Source organism: Primulina eburnea, chromosome 10, assembly GCF_022965805.1.
Source record: "Primulina eburnea isolate SZY01 chromosome 10, ASM2296580v1, whole genome shotgun sequence".
NCBI classification, from domain to species: domain Eukaryota; kingdom Viridiplantae; phylum Streptophyta; class Magnoliopsida; order Lamiales; family Gesneriaceae; genus Primulina; species Primulina eburnea.
Window position 1 is genome coordinate 8,197,370 of NC_133110.1, and position 21,372 is coordinate 8,218,741.

The window sequence follows — 21,372 nt, forward strand, 5'->3', positions numbered from 1 at the left end:
ACATATTTATTCTTAAAAAAAACTTTAAAAATATTTTATAATTTTTTGTAAAAAATTTATGTAAAAACGTTTTATCAAACTTGTCCAAACGAAAAACTTGTCCAAACGAAAACTTGATTTTATAAAAGAAATTCTGTCACATTCGAGATATTTTTGTTTTGACTTTAGTTTGAACCCATAATTCTCTTGTTTGAGAGAATTATATCACTATATCATTAGCTATAATGACATTTACTAACATTTGCAATGACTAAGTTCTCATTTTCATTGCATAAATATTTAATTTAACTAGTAATATCATATATTAAAGTTATTTTCGACTGTTCGCTTAAATTATTTAATAAGGTGAAAATAATTTCACAAACAGACATCATGCGTTCGTTTTAACACACACATAAAACAATTGCCAAAAAGTAAAATATTTCAGGGTCATATTTATCAACTTATATTATTTTATAATCTATTATTCTATCCCTTTCTTGTAGGCTCACAACACAAATTTACCGATTAAAAACAAATATGTCCCCTTTTCTCGCCATTCATAGTTGAATTTTCACCACGATATCATGTGCAAATTCTAGACCTGAAAATTCTAGTTGAATAATCAGTCCTCTTTGAATCGATTGAAGCAGAGAATTCCATACGCAATTTATTCCCGGTAAAAGAGGGCACTGATGGCTTTTTCTCCTTTTCAAATCAAACCATGCAGCCTGATTCTATTAACCCAAACAGGGAAAAAAATTATTTTGCAAAATAACTCTTTGCCTTTGTAAGGAATAAAAATATTCAACGTTGAATAATCTAGAACTCCTGTTAAAAGTTCACGATATTATTAAAGGGAAAAACCAAGACAACGTGCGGGGACAGTTAACTGGGTGGTTTCAAGTGCTGAAGTGGCTATAAATAGGACAGTATTTCTATGTACTAGCACACAAAACATTGCCACATTTCTGTAAGATCAAACACATACACACAACTAGCTAGCATAAATTTCATATATCTTCCGATGGCGATCGAACGAGTTATAATCTTGGCGCTAATCGCCGCTAGTTTAATCTCTGTGGCGTCGGCCATCGCTGGAACTGCGTCATACTACACTGTTTATGTTCGTAAGTATCTTTTTCTTAGCTCAGAGGGTATAGGGTTGTCTTATAAATTGCTCTTACGAAAATTTGCCTACAAGAAGAGAAGCGCGATTTGGCTTGTGTTGTGAAAATAGCAAAGCCTTAACCCCAACCCAATAAATTAGCTAGAAGTTACAAAATTTTGACATGGAATATATATATATATAGATACGCTATTCTTGGTAGATGTTAGGGTTCAACTGCGACTATCATCATAAATTTTCGAGCTTTTTATATAATCGTAAACTCGTTACTCTTTGTAAATGGTTGCAGCATCTGCATGCTATGGATATCAGGACCAGGGGGTACTGGTAGCAGCTGCTAATAGAGCCCTTTACAACAATGGTGCCGCATGTGGAAGATTCTATAACGTCCGATGCACCGGTCGCACTAACCTAGGTGTACTACAGCCTTGCAAGGACGGTGTAGTCCGGGTTAAAATCGTCGATCTTTGCCCGGGATGCGTCGATAATCAGCTTGACCTTTCTCAAGAAGCTTTCTCTACGATCGCAGACCTCAACGCTGGAAAGATCCTAATCGATTATACCCCGTGAGCTGCTAACTTAATATTATACTAATATAGTTATAATCATCATTGAATTTCTTTGTCTTTATTTTAATTTAATCAGAGTTTATTTTTTTTTTATTGATGATATTCGTTTTGTATTAAATTGCAGGGCATAATATGGAAGTTTCAACAGAGAACAAATACATATGTCCGCACGTTGAATAAATGACCGAAGATAGAAATTAGTACTGTCTTGGCCTTGTAATATATACTTTCTTCAGAAATAAAACAATCACATTTGCTTGTTTATGTTAAGCCTACCTTTGGTGCCAAATTATTTAAATGATTTCAAGAGAAATAAATACAACAAATAAGAATGTAAAATATATATTTCGAAAACACGCACACATATATATTTACAGAAATTTAAAGACAATTATCATGAAGTCAAGATGAAACAATTTTTAATTGAAAATAAAAAAAATTAATAACAAATGAAGCTGCAGTGTAACAATTGATCGGTCTTTTAAATTCAATTTTATTCGGATTTTCTATGTTTTTGAGGAAAAAAGCTAAAGCTTCCTCACACTTTCTTTTAGTTTATCGGTGGAAGAATTTAAAGACATATTTTGTTATGAAAATATTGGTTTTCTTGAATTCTGGATCAGTTCGTGGCAGGGCCGTCTCCTAGGCTATATTTTAGGAGAAGGTCTTATATAATTTTTTTAAATATAAAATATTAAATATGAGCTGATAATTAAATACACGTAGTTATCAAAAATATCCAATATCCTACGTACATTTATTAAATTATTTAAATACACATATAAAAAAAAAAAAACTTAATGAATTAACTCTCTGGGCTTAATCTCACGAGTCATAGATGAATATTTAAATACACATATAAAATAAAAAACTTGATGAATTAACTCTCTGGGCTTAATCTCACGAGTCATAAATGAATATATGTAAAATACAAACAAAATAAGAATTATTAAGATAAAGATGCATAAATAATTGATTTTTGTCACAAAACAAATTTAATTTAAATATTAACAGATGCAAGAAATAACTATGAGTGAATTGATTAAAACAAAGTCCACGAGTCAAATAAGCAAATTACAAGATTATAGAATCTCGGACACAAAAACCAAATCAATTAAAAACAAAAAACCAAAAAAAAATCACATTCAATAAAAAACGGCACGATATATAATTGACCCGATTTGAGAAACTTTACTTAACTGAATAGAGCAATTTAACGAAGGAGAAAAGTTTTTTTTAAGAAGAAACAATATTCTTTCGCTAAGAAAAGAGGAGCAACGTTTGAAGCTCTTCCACCTCAAAGGAGGATAGTTTGAAAAATGACCTCGGTCAAATGTTCCTTATAATTATTAATCATTCTTCAATTTTTTTAAAAAAAAAAACTAAAATAACCTTAAAACATATAGGGAAAAAAAAAGACCAAGTAATTGTTAAAAATTGAGAAGGTTATATTTTAGAGAGAATAATGCTTTTTTGGTCCGGTGTGTTTGTCTATTTGCGATTTTGGTTCTTTATGTTATCAAATTTCAGTTTTAGTTCGCTGTATGTTTTTTTGGAAATTTTAATCATTTTCCAAATTTCTTTTGACGTGAGACCAATACAGTGTTGAGGCGGTTTTCACGTGTATATTGACACTAACGTGTATATTATCACATCAACAATCCTCATGAAAAATGACTAAAATTACCAGAAATCAGAAAATATATAAGTAAAACTGAAATTTGATAACATAGATGACTAAATCGTAAATTTACAAAATAAATTGCCATAAATGTATATGAGCACCAAAATATATCTACTACATGTGTCTAAATCATACCAAAGATAAATAATTAACCTCGCATAGCATCAAATTTAAAAACATGTTTTATTGTGCCCTTTAGTTCCACATAAAAATCTCATTCGGTTTTTTTTTTTATGTGCTATATATGCAGCTTACTTATTCTCAATCATTTATATTTAAATTTCATTGTAAGATATACTTGTCAAGAGCACATAAAAATTCAACCTCCAAACCTCTTTTCAATATCCTTAAGGAAATCATTAACAATAGTTATATATATCTTTAGAAATATTGCCCTAATAATTCCTGAATGACTTTCTTTATGATCATCACACTTGAAATTTGATTTTCCCCACCTCTACATATCTCTCTTTTCATTAGAGATACTTTTATTTGTTAGAGGTGCAAAAGAATCAATTCTTAGTACAATTTCTTAGATCAATTACTCCAAGAACTATCAAGATATTAGATATTGTCTTTTCCACAACTTGGAAGTAAGAACCATTTTAATATAATAATATTGTTTATTTTGGCAGCAATAATAATAAGAGTATTCACAGCTGAACAATAAAACTATCAACAAATTAAGGACACATGTTGACCAAGGTATCTACCCGGAAAAAAAAACATGTTGAATATTCTCTTAAAATTAACTGAGGCTAGTATGTCTGCTCGAGCTTCGATGATTAGATATCGATTCATTTGATTATGATACATGCTCGGTGGATGAGCAATTGACCTGATAGATCCACGATATGCATGCATTTAATTTTATTTCATGTCATATATTATTTTATAGATACATGTTGTACTTATTATAGTTGTTCGTATTCTGACATCCCCCCCCCCCCCCCCCCCCCCCACACCAAGGCGGTTTGTTATTGTCGTCATGTGTAAACAATGACAAATACCACGTGTTATCATGAGATTAGAGAGGGGCTTCTGGAGGAAGTCACATATGAGTTGAGATTGGGTCGTCTATCCCAGTTATATATCTATATGATTGGATTTTCTATCCACTGGTACACAGTATATATTGAGATATGTCATATGTCTCGGAGATATTCGTTATTTATATGTATTTGATTTCAGTCATATGTAGGCATGTTTTATACCTTGATGTATTTAGACGAGATTTTATCATATACTATTTTTAGTATTATAATCATAGTTTTTTTACTCACTTTTTCGGTGTAGTTAATTAACTAATAACAAATTACATGTTAAAAATGATTAGAGTTAAGGAAACATGTTGGTATTGATTGTTTTAAATTGCAGGGCTTAAAATTTGGAATGAAAGATCGAAAACAAATAAAGTTGATCAAGTTAAGCTTTGATAATTTAGCATTTTCCTGGAGGAAATAAATAAATGTGCCGTACTTGAATTAAAATGCAGGGTACAGAAATTTATCTGCTAACGTTGTGAGATGTATCATTACGTTGTAATACTTCTCTGACAACATAATCAATTTAATTGAGCTAGTTAAATATTTGACGATTGTAATTTTTTTAAGGGTAACTTAGGTTTCAGTACCCAAAATTTTTCAATTTTGGTTTTAGTACCCAACTTCCCAAAATACCCTTTATGCTTTAATTTAAATAATTGATTTTTCTTTTTAAAATAACGGCCCATCATGCTTCCGTAAAATAAATTAAATCTTATACCTCTTTGACCGGAGTACCGCCGGGTTATATCCACCGTATTTTACAGACTGCTCCTCACAGCCCAACCACGCGATCGCAACCGATGGTTACTGACATAGATTCCTTCAGCAGCACTGAGCACAACTCTAATTCGTTTCCTACCTTAGAGTGTACAGTATAAAATAAAATTTTGAAAATAATACATGAGAGGGGCTAAGAGCAAAGATCTCTTTTATTCAAACACAAACATTTATTTATTACATAGTAACCTCCTGTAGAGGAGGAGAAACTTGTTTAGCTACTCACAGTAGTTGAACTTACTACACACATAAACTTGAAAGAAATATTACAAATGAGTTGAAGAAAAATGAAGAGGTTGATCGATGCCTTCATCTTCCTTCTGCCCTTTTATTTATAGAAGGCTTTCTTCGGATTTGAAACTCGGACTTCAAATCTTGATAAGTCTTTACAGCTTGCATATGGACCATGTAGTGGTTGAGTGGTCCTTAAGATGGTCCCTCCATCTTTCTTGATTTGTCTTCTTCTAGATTATTAATCTAGAAACAGTCTTTTCTTGCAATTTTATCTGTCTGCATAAATAGTTTATATGCACCTGGATCAGATCAGCTTGTATTTCTCTTCCTGTTTCTTTGAGCTTCTTTTGATATTCTTTGAAATTTTTCAGCTCTTTTCTTGTTCCCTTAATCCTTCTCCTGGAAACTCTGAGATATGCAAAATACATTTTGTTTCCAGGTTTGGTTTAAGTCTGGTGTGAGTTACTGGTTCCCATTTGGTCTTATTTATAGATTTATTTGGGTCCAGTTTCTCGTCCTTTTATTAGATTTCCTTTATCTTTAAAGATAAGGAATCCATTGTCTTTTGTCCTTATCCACCGATTATTGGTGGTCCTTGAATTCCACTCATATGCTTTTTCACATGGTGGTTCTTCTTTTCTTGGTTAGTGGGTAAGTCACATGTCCACTATTAACTTTGTCGAGGAATCTTTGGCTTTCGGTTTCCTCGAGGAAAACGTGAAAGTGGTCCTTCCCCACTTGTACTGGTATCGGTAAAGTGTTTCCGATCAGATCTCGGCTTGAATCCTTTACCGAATTCCGGTTCCTTCTGGTTTTGGCATTCTGGACAGATGTTTTCAGACCATCTTCCTACATGTGCCATATTACAGAATTTCCGACGAGTTTCTTTACTTGCCGGCAGCTTGCTATTCCACAAAAGATTTCTCTTTTTCTCGAATAAATCTTCTGCAAAACTTGTTGTTTTTCCTGTCATGGTATTTAACAGGAATGATCCGTTCACTGAATGATTATAGAATTTGAACGGAAACTTGACTTTGTCCATCTCAGTTAGACAGACCCATAGACCCCAAGCTCTTCTGGTAGAAATGTCATCTTCAGTGATTGAAGCAACCAGGGGTGTTTCTTCTGTTGGAGATCCTTGATGAATTTTTGGACATTTGTATCCGGCCTCCTTAGCTTGATGAAATGAAAGGCTTCGTGAGAACCTTTCCCTGCTGGTTCTGGTGCTGTACTAAAGAAGTATAGCTCCAAAACATCTCCTTTGGACAAATAATCATTGTTTGCCCAAGTCTCGTGAACAGCTTCCTGGATCCATTTTGGTAGACCTGATATTTCCGGAAAGCTGGGTGATGTCGTATAAACTGAGGCAAGAGCCCCGAATTCATACCATGCCTTGACCTCCTTTGGATATGAATTTTGTTTCATCCATACCCTTGGATATTTTCCTGAAACATCAACCCTATTGGTAGCTGGGTTAATGCCAATTCGTGTTTTTAATTTCTCCCAATTCTGCTGATAGACCTGAAATTGAGAAATTGTTGGTTCGTTAAGACCAACCTTAGATTTGCCTTTGTCAATACGAGGCCTAAGGTTGATCTCTCCCTCTTCAATCCCCGAGGTGAAGGGTTGACTTGATGACTCAAGATAATGATCAGGAGTCTCAATTTTTGTTTCAGCCGACTCATCTGGTGATGATCCCGACTTAACACTTGTGCAAGGGGTATTTGAATCCCCCGCTACAGGTATAGAGTCCTGTACTCGAAAACTTTCCATTTGGGAAACCAGTGGCTTCTCAATGCCTTGGAGGATAGACCTTTGCATTACAGACCATAACTGAGTATATGCCTGTAAACAACCTGTAATTCGATCAGAGACAATTCTCTTATCAGCTTGTTGTAGCCTTCCCGCAACTTCTGCGTTAACGGCCAACTTGTTAAACTCGGTTTGAAGCATTTCAAGGTGTTCCCTCAAATGCCTCTGCATCTTGATAATAGCATCAATGTAAATGCTGTCCATCTCTTGTTAAAAAATCTGCAAGAATATTTTCATGAGATTTAATTATCACAATATCAAAAATATAATTCTGACATAGTGCTTGCCATCGTAATAATCTAGCCTTCTCAGGTTTAGACTCAATTCTATTCCTTAAAAAAGCTTTAACTTGAGTGTTATCAACTTTCAAAGTGAATTTCTTTGCAAGTAGAAATAATGGCCATTTTTCAAAAGGCCTCTTTACTGCATAAAATTCTTTTCGTTGATATGCCATCTTATGACTTCTGCATCTGAGAATAACCCACTACAATATCTGCATGGTTGTTCTCCATCTGTGGTGAGCTTAGTAAGAACTGCTGCCCACCAATGATCACTGGCATCAGTATATAACACCAGATCATCTTCATCTTGAGGAATAGCCATTTTCGGAAGATTTTTGCAAACCTCCTTTAAATGTATAAGTCCTTTTGTGTGTTCGTCTGTCCATATAAATCTAGCATCTTTTTTCAACAATGGACTGAACACCTTCCTATGTTTTGCTAGGTTTTTGATAAACATCCCAGCAAAATTAACAACTCCTAAGAAACTTTGAAGTTGCTTCTTGTCTTTGAGATTTTCTGGAAAATTCTGCACTTTCTCCACTATGTGTTCTTGCAGAATTATTCCTGACTCATCGATTTCAATTCCGAGGAATTCAATCTTTCTTGTAGCAATGACTGCTTTCTTTTCAGATAAAACCAGTCCTTCTTTCTTGCAAACATTAGAGAAAATCTCCAAATGCTTAACATGTTCATTCATATCTTTAGATGCTATTAAAACATCATCAATGTAAACAAACATAAACTTAAAATAATCTTTAAAAAGATTATCCATTTTTCTTTGAAATATCTGTGGTGAATTAGCCAATCCCATTGGTAATACCTCCCAAATATAATGTCCTTGAGGTGTGGAGAAAGCTGTGAATTTCTTGCTTCCTTCCTCCATCCGAATCTGATAAAATCCGGACTTACAATCAAATTTAGAGAATATCTTTGCATTGCGTATGCAACTGATTAGATGTTCTCTGCTTGGTATAAAATACCCATCAAACTCCAGAATTTTATTAATTTCTTGATAATTAATAACTAATCTGGGTTTACCTCGTTTAATCTCACCATGATTTCTTACCAGAAAACCTGGACTGCTATATGGTGACATACCTGCTTTGATCAAACCAAGGTCCAAATGCTCCTTGATTATTATCTGCATATCCCTTTGATCAATGATATTCATTGGGATGGGCTTTGCAACGGACAAATTCATACTCTTTGCCTTCCTTAATCTTAAGGCAAGCTCTGAGTTGATTTCTGTCCCACCATGCCAAGGGATCTTCATTATAATTTTCTTTGATCCTTTTCTTGACATCTTCCAATGATACCTTAGCTTCAAACTCTACTTCATTTGTCTGTAGAGTTATCTTAAGGCATTCTATATCATCTGGTTGGAGTTCTTTATCTGCTCTCAACTGGAGCATTGTTTCTCCAAACCGTCTTGAATCCTTCATTTTTGGGTTCAGAAGTTTTCCTGAATCACCACGCTTGCTGCGAAACTGGATTGGCAGTTTTCTGTAAAATGCCTCTCGTAGTCTCTGGACTATGATTTTGTGAGCACATGGTGTTGTGAACACTAATCTCCTAGTCTCATTTTCTTGTGTATAGGACTTGAACATTTGTAGGAAATTATTTCCTAGCAAAATGTCAGCTCCTGTATCATGAAAATAAATTGGTGGTGTCTTTACCTTGTACCAGGTGTTTGTCCAGCACCTCCAATCATAATTTCAGTCATCTTAATCCCTTTACATAAGATTAAGATTCTTCTGGAAAAATCTCTTCCAGCAATCTTTGGTAATTCTTCCTCCAAATTATTTGGAAAAACTCCTCGTTTTGCTGTGCAGATTCCAGCCCCTGAATCAATATAAGCAGCAAAATATTCTGCCTTATATTGTTCATATAACATTCCTACTGGAATGTATATGGAGAATGGACTTGTGGTCATTGTACTTTCCACATCTTATCCTCTGCCATAAACTCCATTCCATACTCTAGACGTTTCCAAGGTTTGTGTTCCTCAAGAAACTCTAGTCCAAGAATCAGTCGATCTGATTCTTTACCTGGAATCCCTTGGATATGGACTTCCAATTCTCCGATATTAATCATTCCTTGGTAAGTTCCTATCGTAGGCTGTTCCAAATAGTATATTGAATTACTAGGAAATTGATTCCTTTGCTTTGTAATGTCAAATACTATTTCTACCTCTTTCCACCCATCTGGGCATCTAAGTTTTCCTATTGTAGAAAAACTTTTTGGCTCCTGTTGGGTTTCTAAGACAAGCGTCTTTCCCCACCTGTAACTTGTTATTCTATCTCCCTGAAAAGATAGTCTTCTTGATTCCAATCTAATACTTTGATTCCTTTGTAGAATCGGTTTGTCTTGTATTTGGATATCTGTTTCCTGTATTAACGGAAACTCTACTCGTTCTGGATAAATTGCCTGAGCAACTTTTCCAAATATCTCAGGGATTTCAATAAACTCATTTCTAATAAACAGTTCAGAATGATGTGTATTAGATAGAGCATATGAAATTTGATAGGTAATAGAATATGGCCTATTACCTTCTTTCATCAGCCTTTTTTCCTTGAAGTTCTGATGCAATGTCAAGGCTCGACTGAAATCTCGATCTGCCAGGTTGTAGGCTATCCTTGGATAGATTACTCCTACAATTTTTCCTGCACAGAGGTTTCCTGAGATTGTTCCCAGTACTGAATCTTGTAGATTCCCCATTCTTTTGTCGCATATAGCAATATCGATTGGTGAATCTATCCCTTCTTTGAAAGTAGCCTTTATCATAATCTGGATTGCTCCGATATGAATCCAGGACATAGTCCTTGCTACTTCTATCTTGAGTTTTTGTAATTCCTCCTTAATTTCTTCGGAAGGAATTAACTGCATCTCCATTCTATTTCCTGTAAGTTTCATTGGGATTGCCATTTCCCTTCTAGAAACTTTATAGATTAGATGATGCTTTCTGTTTCTTAGGCCAAGACTTCCTAAGAATTTTTCTACTTGTCCTGTAGAGAAACCTTGATATCTCTGTAGACTCGGATTTTCTCTCATGATTCTTTGAACCATGTTATGAGATATTGTAGTCTGACTGAAAAATCCAGACAGATCTTCGTTTGTTTCGTGTCGAAACACCTCGTCTTCAGTCAGATTCCGATTCTGTTCCATCAGATTCTTCTGACTTAAAACTCTTCTTCTTCATATATACTTTCATCTGAGGCAATATCCTCAAATCGGTATACTTGAATAAGATCTTGGTAATAAACTGCTTCTTCAATATCCGGGGTAGGATCAAAGCGTTTAATACCTCTTTTTCATTTTCTGGACAGTTGGTCGAGATATGTCCTCTTGCTCCACATGTCCAGCAATTGCAATCCTTGAAACTTTCATTGGCTCGAGTATGAGCTCTTCTGAAAGTTTTCTTCGTAGGTGTTCTTCTGTGCTTCGAGATGTACTCGATGCTTGGGATGATATCCTACTTCTTGATGGTCCGCTTCTTTGTCCAGATTTATAAGATCTGGCTTTCTGTCTAGACCAAACAGTTCTTGGTTTCCAAGAACTTCTTCCACTTCGGGCATAAGGATGAGTCCTAAAACTTTTCCTCTTATGCATTTGTGGTTTACTTCCAATAATTGTTGGAAGATCATTTTCTTTACAATACAAAGGAGTTCTTTTGTTGATACCCCTTAATCTTTTGTAATTCTTTTGTAATGCTGCCAGGTGACACCATTCTGCCAATTTTCCTTTAAGGAAAGAGGCTCTTCTTGCTAACGTATCTGGATTACCAGGTACGTATTCCCTTATGAGCATTTCTCTCCAAGGGCTTGGCATTTTCGCGAAGAAAAGCTGCATAGCTATATCTTCTTCGACTCCTGAATTCCATCTATATTTGGTGAATAACATAATGTATTCATCTACCAAACATATATCATGTAATTCAAGACTATACAGAGCTTGAGTATATTTCTTCTTCTTCTCTGTATCTTGACTGTTGAAATAGTCTACTCCTATAAAATGTGCTTTCAATAGGGTAGCCATTTTTCCAGCGATCTCACTAAGAGATTCACTAGCTAGGACTGACTCCTTCATGTCTAATGAAGTCATGTCCCAAGCAATTTTCACTGATCCCATAAGACTCATTTCCAAAAGTTTAATGAATCCTTCTTTGTTGAGATCAAGTGTTCCTGCTGCAATTCTCATAGCAGATGTCCAATCATCTATGAGATCTTCCCTGTTTTTGAAGTCTAATACATCAAGGTTAAGCATAACCCCGTAAGGATGTATAGGATCTAAAACAGTTTTCCATAGGGTGTTTGGTGCAAAGGAATTTGAGTTCTCCTTGCCCTTGTCCCTGCTGGATGTGATCCTCCACCAGTATGGAAATCAGATTGAGCTTCTCTCATGTTTACATTCTGAGATCCCACACTTTCCCTGGGTGGTTCCTGAGAAGATGACCAGGTTATAGCAGATGGTGTTTCACCTACTGCTGTGTTCATCTTTAGATCTACTACTTTGAGATTTGCGAAAGATTCCGCAAGCTCTTGTAGATCCTCTAAACTAATCCTTTCTAAAGTTGTCATCAGATAAATTTCTTTTCTGAGACAGACTTGATTAGATTGATCATTTTTTCTTCTTCAGTCAAAGGTTTTGACACCACTCTGGCCTTTCCTTGTTGATGTGTAACAAAGGTTCAGTACCAAAAGATGGTGGTAACCAACCTCCTGAAGTTCTTCTACTAGAACTTGGTTGTTGTTCTAGTTTCTGAATTCTCGTTTGTATATCCTTTAATATTCCAAGAATTTCTTCTTGGGTTTCAAGGATTTTCTCAACTCGTTGTGGTACAAAATATAGCATATTGCCATAATTTTGGACTGTCTTCTGAATTTCTCTAAGATCTAAAGAGAGCTTAGAGGAATCTGGAACTATCTCCAGAAACTTATTATTTTGAATCATAAGTTTACCTGGATTTTACCTGAGGGTGCAGTAGCTTCCCTTTCTGTTTCTGATATCTAACAATAGTTAGATGTACATGTTTATATTCCAAAATATTGAATATTCCTTGTAAATTATTTTCCTTGAACCGAAGTTCAGATCCATAATTTTTTCGATATTCTCCTTCTCATACAATTAGTTACTAGTAATAATAAAATTTGTGTTTGAAATAAATCAACCTTTGGCTCTGATACCATTTCCGGGAGCGCGGGGATCAATTAAAATCAAATAAAAGACAAGGGCAATTTTGTCAATTTTAAACATATTTTCTCTCACCAGGTACCAAATCACAAGTCTTTTTATATTGGGTACTGATACCCAATTAACCCTTTTTTTAATGTCTTTATTTGACATTTTGATTAATGACATTTTATTTTAAAAGAATACTAAATGTATGATGATTTTTTGATGGAGAAAATTACATTTTTTGTTATGTAATTTACATTTTTTCCATTTTACTAATTGTTTGTCACGAAATTTCGCGGACGTGCTAGGCACTTGTTCGTGCCAAATGTGAATTAATCTGACTTCGTTTTACCAAGCGTTGCGGGTCTCGATTCGGTCGTTGGTTCTAACTCCTTCGAAATGGCTCAAAAACGTAAACACGAAATAAGGAATATGACAAAATTATAGAAGGAATCCATTAACAACATCAAATTTAATTACGTTGCTATGAATTTGAACGACGTTATCACAAGAAAGTTGGAGGAATATGCGAAATATGAAGAAACTAAAATACTGGAAATTGAAAAATGAGCGTGCAATTGACGATAGAATTCTGCAGAGCTTTTACTGTTGATTTTTTTTGTGTGTAGTTGTTGAGCGCGTTTTCTGATCGTCTTCACCCACTTTTGTTCCAATCTGTACGACAGTTTTCCCTTCCCCCGTCACTCCACGTTCGTCCACTTCCTTCCACGTCGGTCCGTGGCAGCGAACTGCTATCACGTTTCTTCATTGGGCCACTGTATTTTTACTTGGGCTTTTTCTCTGTTTGGGCTGTATCTCTTGGGCTCCCAAGACTTTGGCTAAATTACTACAAGTTGGGTAATGGCCCATCTATTTGGGCTAAACAATTGCCCCCCGTAGCCAATTTGGCCCATGGGCCAATTTGGCTATGTGTGTAATAATTCCAATGTATTAGCTCATTTATAAGTTGGGTCCAAGTGCTAATACGATATATAGGATGAGGAGGCAGATGAGGAGAAAAAGAAAGATAGCAGTGTGGTTTACAGCACCATTCCTCCTAGACTTCTTCCTTGCCTTCTTCTCCCAAAATCATCCAATTCTTCTTTGCTTCTCACAACCGATCCTCTTTCACTTTGAGAAAACTAATCAACCCCTCACGGAGATCCCATATCCCACATCAACCAAGTTTCTGAAAATTGCCATCATCAACATCATTCCCATCAAGCCATACTATCTCAAGGTAAGTATATTTCACCATTTTTCTCAATCCTCCATCATAAAAATATTGTAGAATATGTCACATTTCATATTGCACTCAAGGTGTTTGTGCATATGTCTGAGTGAGATTTTTATGAGAAATACCTTGCAACACCACTGCATGATATCTTAGATAATATGCCTTCAATGTTTTCAGCTTTTCAGGATTCAAGCCTCACTTTTTCGAGACATTGATTCAGGTGCAGAATTTCAGGGAACAAAAGAGAAGTTGGATGGCATGCTCGCTGACCGCCATGTCCACTTTACATCAAAAAAATTCTGAGTTCGATGTGAAGGAAGGACTGGTGAAAAAATTAGAGATGGAACTCGCTCAACACAAAGTCGACATGGTAGCCCTTCTACACGAAAGTGAGGGTCTAAAAGCTTCCTCTGATAGACTCAAGACCGACATCCAATGCTTGGGCGATGATTTGATAAATCAGAAGCAGGCCTATCAACAATGGGAAGATACCTTGAAGGCTGCTGAATAGATCCGAGCCGAGTGCTTGTCCAAATGGGAAGAGCTACGTCAACTTGATTTCTCTTGAAGACTCCGTCTCATCTTTATGGCAATCTTGGTTTATGCTTTGGTATTTTGTGGAATTTCTGGAACGCTAATGTAGTGTTTTCTTGACATGTTACACTTGTTTGCCATGATTTGGCTTGTTCTTTTTGCTTCGTGAATGTTGATGAATGACTAGAAACTCAACTTTGCTGTTGGAATATAATGTTGTTTGGATATCCATTGCTTGGGGTTTGTTTGCAGGTATTCACATTTTTGGCATACTACATTTACAAGGAAAACTCATCCAAAATTTTTCTAAAAAGTGAACATCTCATAACGACGCAAACCAACACGAATCAACACATATTCTCAATGAACGGCCAAACCATATTTTCCCATTAAAGTTCAGTGAAGTTTCAAGTCCTGCACTAAATGAACTTCGCTTTGTCACCAATTTGGCCAACTAACATAACAAAAATTCCTCTCAAAATACATCAACTACAGTGAATTCCATGAGCAATCATTTTATTTATTCACAATGCTCCATCATTATTTACAAACAACTTCAGCAATGAATGGCTTAAAAGCCTATTCCTCACATATTTACAGAAACTTCTTAAGAGCCAATATGACAAAGCTAACCAAAGTGGCCATCTAGCCTACTTTGTACAATACTTTTCATCTATTCCATCTTTATGAACCATCTCCGGCTGTTGATCTTCCATCCGAGCCAGAGCTAACATTAAATCATCCATTTGTAACTATTCTTCCTCGCTACCTCCACATTCCTCCTCAAATACTACTTCAGCTCCATTGATATCCCACAACTCCTGAGACTGCACTTCGTTCACCAGCTGCTGCATTTTAGCTTTCCACTCGGAAGTTGCAGCGACTTCCATCTCTTCTTTAGTGAACTTAGTCATCGACCTCCTCGATAATAGGTCGGACCATGGGTCTAGGAGAGACCATGGCAGTAGTTTTGAGAATTTTTTCAATTGCTTCTCTCACTTTTTCAGTATCTATGTAGACTGCACATTGCTGTCCATTCACCTTGTAATCACGAATTCTGATAGGTCTGAAGGCGCCATCATAGTATCTAGCTTCTACTGCGTTGGAGTTTGACTGGTATGGCTGTGAATCAGCCTGTACCACTTCCACCTTATCTCCTTTCCACATCAACAACAACGGGTGCATGGATGATGGCACACAATGATTGGTGTGAATCCAATCCCTTCCTAGCAAAGCGTGGAAACTAGCACTGGAATTTACTACGAAAAAGGCTGACAACGAAGATCGGGACCCTACAGTGACGTTTGCTGGCAACACTCCCAAAGTTTTTATAGATTCCCCGGTAAAAGCCGCCACCGAGACTTCGGTAGGAATCAAATCTTCAACATTCTTGCCCAATTTTTGAAGGATTCTGTAGGGTAGAATATTCACAGCCGACCCATTATCTATTAGTACTCTAGACAATGGTTTTCCATTCACGTGTGCTACAATATAGATTGGCTTGATATGCTTAGTCATTTCGTTGGTGGGTCGCTTCATCAATACTCTTTTCTCTTCATCGACAAGAACACCAATGCTCTCATCCACCATATCAGCTTGAATGGATTATGTACCATTTTGATCTCCAATAAATACATCGGTCTCACATGTCCTTTTGCGTTTAAACTCCTCTGGCAACATCAACGATCCAGTGGCACACTCAAATGAAACGAGGATCTGCCTCACCTTGATAGCAGCTTTCTTGACCTGTTTACTGTCTTCTTCTGATAACAGATCGTCATCTTCTTCCTCATTGTCTTCAGTAGCCTTCCTCCCAAATTTTTTCTTCTCGTTAAATGACTCCTCTACCCCAGCCCTACGTTCAGCAGCTTTTTCTCTCAACAAACGTCGTTTTTGGGTTCTAGAAAGAGGCTTTGGGAATTTTGGATGTTCTACTCGCCTCCATACACCATCAGGGATTGCTCTGGGAGGAACAACAAAGCGGGAATTCCTCTCATATTTTTTTTTATCAGTGTTCATAAGAGACGGCCTCTGTATTATCTTATGAGATGAATGCTGGCCACTTCTTCTCTCGTTATTCATCGACCAAGAATATGGGCTCCTTCTGAGGTACTGGTTCACCGGCCTTATGGCCATGGATTCCCTGTAATACCTCATATTCCTTCCAGTATAATGCAGATCTTCCTCACTGTAATAGCGGTCTTTTCCATGACAAGTTTCTGATTTCTTCTCTTTAACCTCAAACATCATTTTCCGAGGCACCCAACACTTCTTTACAGTAATTCTTGGCCTAATGGACATGTCCCTGTTTCCACTCCTCCTCCTCTCATTAATCAAGAAGCGCAAGTCAGTACTGCTCATGTTCACATTGGCTATCGGGGGAAAAGGATCTTCATCCACGATCATTGCTTCTTTTTTCTCGGGGAATTTCAAGATCCCCTTGTTGATTCTTTCAGTAATCTCTCCCTTTCAATTCCTCCCTAGTGGGCAGCTTATGGTCTGGGGGGAATGTTATAAACTTTTCCTTCACTAAATGATCAAAAATTTCCTCCGTCCTTGATGCATCGAACGTATAGGGAGTTTGCGCTGGAGGCATGTTTTTCTTGGAAAATTCTTCATTCTTGCGCTTCAACAAAGGGACAGTGCGTGATCCGGAATCTGCTACTTCTGCCAACGCAATTTCCTCCACTTCCTGGAAATAAGAGCCCACTGTAGACTTTCTTTTATGACTCTCCTCTCGTAACAATTCCTCATACTCTGACACTTTGGCAGCAAGTTCATAAAAATCACGGAATTCCATCCCTTGGAACTTCTTTCTAAGTTCAAAATCAAGTCCTCGCTGTGCCATCTTCATGTACTCTGATTCAGGGAGGAAAACTCGGCATCTGCTTCTCACCTTCTTGAATTCGCAAATAAAATCATTAGCAGATTCCCCCGGTTTTTGGACCACCCTTGACAATTCCGCTATACTTTTCTCCGGCATTGTTCTGAAGAATTGTGTATGGAACTGACGTTCCATATCATGCCAAGTCATTATAGAGTTCCGAGGCAGCGTTGCATACCATGTGAAAGCAGTGCTGGTCAAGGAATTGGGGAACAAACGTAACTTGTAATTACAAAAGTTCTCCAAATTTGCCAATTCCCCGCACTGAATTGTAAACCTGGCCACATGTTCTACGCTGGACTGACCGTCTTCCCCGGAGTATAACGTGAAGTCTGGAATGCGGTATCCTCTTGGATAAGGGTTGTCACGATCCACAACATCAGGATACGGTTTATGGAATTCTGGTCGGTTAATTGGCCTCACTCCTGGGCCATACAACTCTTGAATAACATCACGTACCATCTCAAAATCCACAACTGGAGTTTGTCGTAACTGGTAAGGAGGATAGATTGCCCCCCGAGTGTTATTCCCTGAACCTGGCGCTGGAAATCCACGCATTCCCCCATCACCATACATCCCTGGATGTGAGTTAGGAGACGTCACGGAGAACACATTACCAGCCATTTGTTGGCCATTGTTGCAGTTTTGGAACTTCAATCCGAATTCTTCATCCCTCTTGTGCGGAGGAGTGTATCTCCCTCCCCTGGCAGATTCTGGAATTCGTGTTTCCCCCAAGCGGCGATTTTCACCTGCTTGAGAAGTTCCTGATCCTTGGCCTCGATCTTTTAGCAATTTAACATCAGTTTCTTGGAGTTCAGCATTTTCTGGTGTAACAGCCTCTCCTCTTACAGATTTCCTCCATTCCTTCATTTCTGCCACAAATTCCATCATAACAGTAGAGAAAGTTTGGGTCATTTCCTTGAAATCACAGCGGATATTTTTCTCCATAGCCAACATAAAGTTCAGCGAAGACCCGTCACCACCAGAAATAGCAATTCCTTCTTTCATAGTTTCTTCCTCGAACTGGTGTACAAGCCTTTCAACCGTTCTTCCTTCTACATCAGTTTCTTCCTCCTGTGAACGATGATTTTTTCCATGTGATGGAGGAATTCCTTCATTCTTCTCAGTACGCTTTGGAGGCATTTGGTCCCACCGGACGTGCCAACTTGTTTGTCACGAAATTTTGCGGGCGTGCCAGGCACGTGTTCGTGCCAAATGTGAATTAATCTGACTTCGTTTTACCAAGCGTTGCGGGTCTCGATTCGGTCGTTGGTTCTAACTCCTTCGAAATGGCTCAAAAACGTAAACACGAAATAAGGAATATGACAAAATTATAGAAGGAATCCATTAACAACATCAAATTTAATTACGTTGCTATGAATTTGAACGACGTTATCACAAGAAAGTTGGAGGAATATGCGAAATATGAAGAAACTAAAATACTGGAAAATGAAAAATGAGCGTGAAATTGACGATAGAATTCTGCAGAGCTTTTACTGTTGATTTTTTTTGTGTGTAGTTGTTGAGCGCGTTTTCTGATCGTCTTCACCCACTTTTGTTCCAATCTGTACGACAGTTTTCCCTTCCCCCGTCACTCCACGTTCGTCCACTTCCTTCCACGTCGGGCCGTGGCAGCGAACTGCTATCACGTTTCTTCATTGGGCCACTGTATTTTTACTTGGGCTTTTTCTCTGTTTGGGCTGTATCTCCTGGGCTCCCAAGACTTTGGCTAAATTACTACAAGTTGGGTAATGGCCCATCTATTTGGGCTAAACACTAATAAATGTGCATTTTTAGTTCTATAACTCAAATTTTTTTCTATTTTTTTGCACTGTACGATGATTTTCATTTTCAGTCTCGTAAGTTACATACGTTTTTTTTTTTTTTTCATTTTTTGTCTTTAATTTGTATTTTTTTTTTCATTTTTGGTATTTTTTTAATAGACCAAAATGAAAACATATACAAGTTACAAGAATAAAAATGAAAATTCACCGTAACATGATCAAATTTTAAAAAAACAAATGCAAATTATCGAGTTAAAAATGCAGATTCGCTGTTAACGGGATTAAAAATAGAAAATTTATAAATTACATTTTCAAAAATATAATTTTATATATTATAATGTTATCCTATAAATCCATAGTTATAAACGTGGGATAATTTTTTAAAAATAAACAATCATATATATTTTAGATTGATTTTTTTAAAAAAATTATATATTAATTTTTCTTTGTCTATACTCTCAAGTCTCAACATTAATTATTTAAATAATGCCTAACGAGGAAAATGTAATTAAAAAATTGTTAACAGCGAAGTCTGTTTTCATGTATTTTAGGAGATGTTGGGTTAAAAAAAATTAGGAAATTGTTTAAAAAAAATTATGTTTTCTCCACATATATTATAATTGGATGCATGAAAATTGTTTTTTTCTAGTATATTTGTCTATTTGCGATTTTGTTCATTTATATTGTCAATTTTAAGTTTTAATTATCTTTGCTTTTTTGACAATTTTAATCATTTTCCGACGATGCGTTGAAGTGGTACAAAAGCAGTTCTGACGTGGCGCTGACATGTATTGTGGGGACCCGGACGCTAATCATGTTTTTAATCATCATTGGGACTAATTAATCAATTATAATAAAAAGGGTCTAATTTTTTTTAAAATGCAAAGCGGAAACGTAATGTAATTTACTTCAAATTACATAATAAACATAAACAGACAATCGAGTGTTATCTACAAGAATTCAACTAGGTTCAACTACATATCCGTGCTAAATCCTAAGTTGCTTCGAAGCCCGGATTTCCACTCTATCTAGTCCAGCCTCGTTGACCCTGAACCTATCCCACATGTTGTCATGTACACATACAGACAAGACCACAGCCGGATAATTCCGGTGAGAATAAATCCCAGTATAAATCAACGAAACATGCAATCATATGATAAACATAAAAGTATAGACAGATAACAACAATATATATCAAAAGCTGAAACATAATCAATATCAAACTGTCGACAATGCTCGTGACTCTACAACTCAGACTAGACCCAGTCCTAACCTAGGGATCCTGGTTTCCAGACATTGGCATTCCATATCAACAAACAGTAATAGAAAAGACTCTAGTTCTATCCACGTCGATATAGCATCGATCACCAGTAATAGAAGAAGCTCTGTTTCTATCCACATCGGTATAGTATCGATCACCAGTAATAGAAGAAACTCCGATTCTATCCACATCGATATGACATCGATCAACAGTAATAGCAGAAGTTATAATTCTATCCACATCGTTACAGTACCGATCACCAGTAATAGAAGGAGCTATAATTCTATCAACATCGATAGCCAATTATCCGGTGACAGACTATGGCACTACCGCCAATACACTATCTCATGACATCGTGCAATGTGCCCGTGGCGATTCCACCACTAACGGCACTTCTGTCATAATATTACTTCTCTAATACCTGCTATCTATAAATCAAGAGAACAAGTAAATCAATCAAATTAATGCAAATATCAATGCAATAAAATAAAGTATGTGATTTAGGGAAACTCAAGTCTAAACCGACTCAAGTCGATCTCCCAATACACATTGACTTATACCTTTATCTTCTCGCTCTCACGAAGACGAAGTTCCGAAGTCAATTCTGTCCATTTCCAATCTGACAATGACAATATCAAACAAGCACAATATCAATATCTAACTCAATTCAATACCTGTTCTGATCAATACTCAAATCACAACATAATCTGCTCAATGCCAATCGACATATGGTACCACAATACAATCTCAACCAATACCGAATCTGATCAGTATCAATTTATGAATGTTTCGATGGCATAACAATACAGTCACGAAAACCCCGTCAGTCCAAACATCACAAATATAATACCAGACTTCGTAATCAGTATCAGTACAACTCATACTCTCAATAACAATACACATCTGATATGAAATCTCAATCAAATTGAATCCAAAAATCATAACAATTCCATAAACAGCCCGTTCTTTATTCTGACTTGAAATAT

The 21,372-nt window shown here is 36.4% G+C and overlaps 1 protein-coding gene across 1 annotated transcript; it reads left to right on the forward strand.

Moving 5' to 3' along the window:
* The first annotated feature begins 862 nt into the window (after window positions 1–862).
* On the forward strand, window positions 863–1,939 carry LOC140803695 (EG45-like domain containing protein). Its single transcript, XM_073159588.1, has 3 exons — window positions 863–1,109; window positions 1,398–1,674; window positions 1,802–1,939. The coding sequence occupies exons 1-3, from the start codon at window positions 1,007–1,009 to the stop codon at window positions 1,806–1,808; spliced, it is 387 nt and encodes a 128-aa protein (XP_073015689.1). The 5' UTR covers window positions 863–1,006; the 3' UTR covers window positions 1,809–1,939.
* The last annotated feature ends 19,433 nt before the right edge of the window (window positions 1,940–21,372 follow it).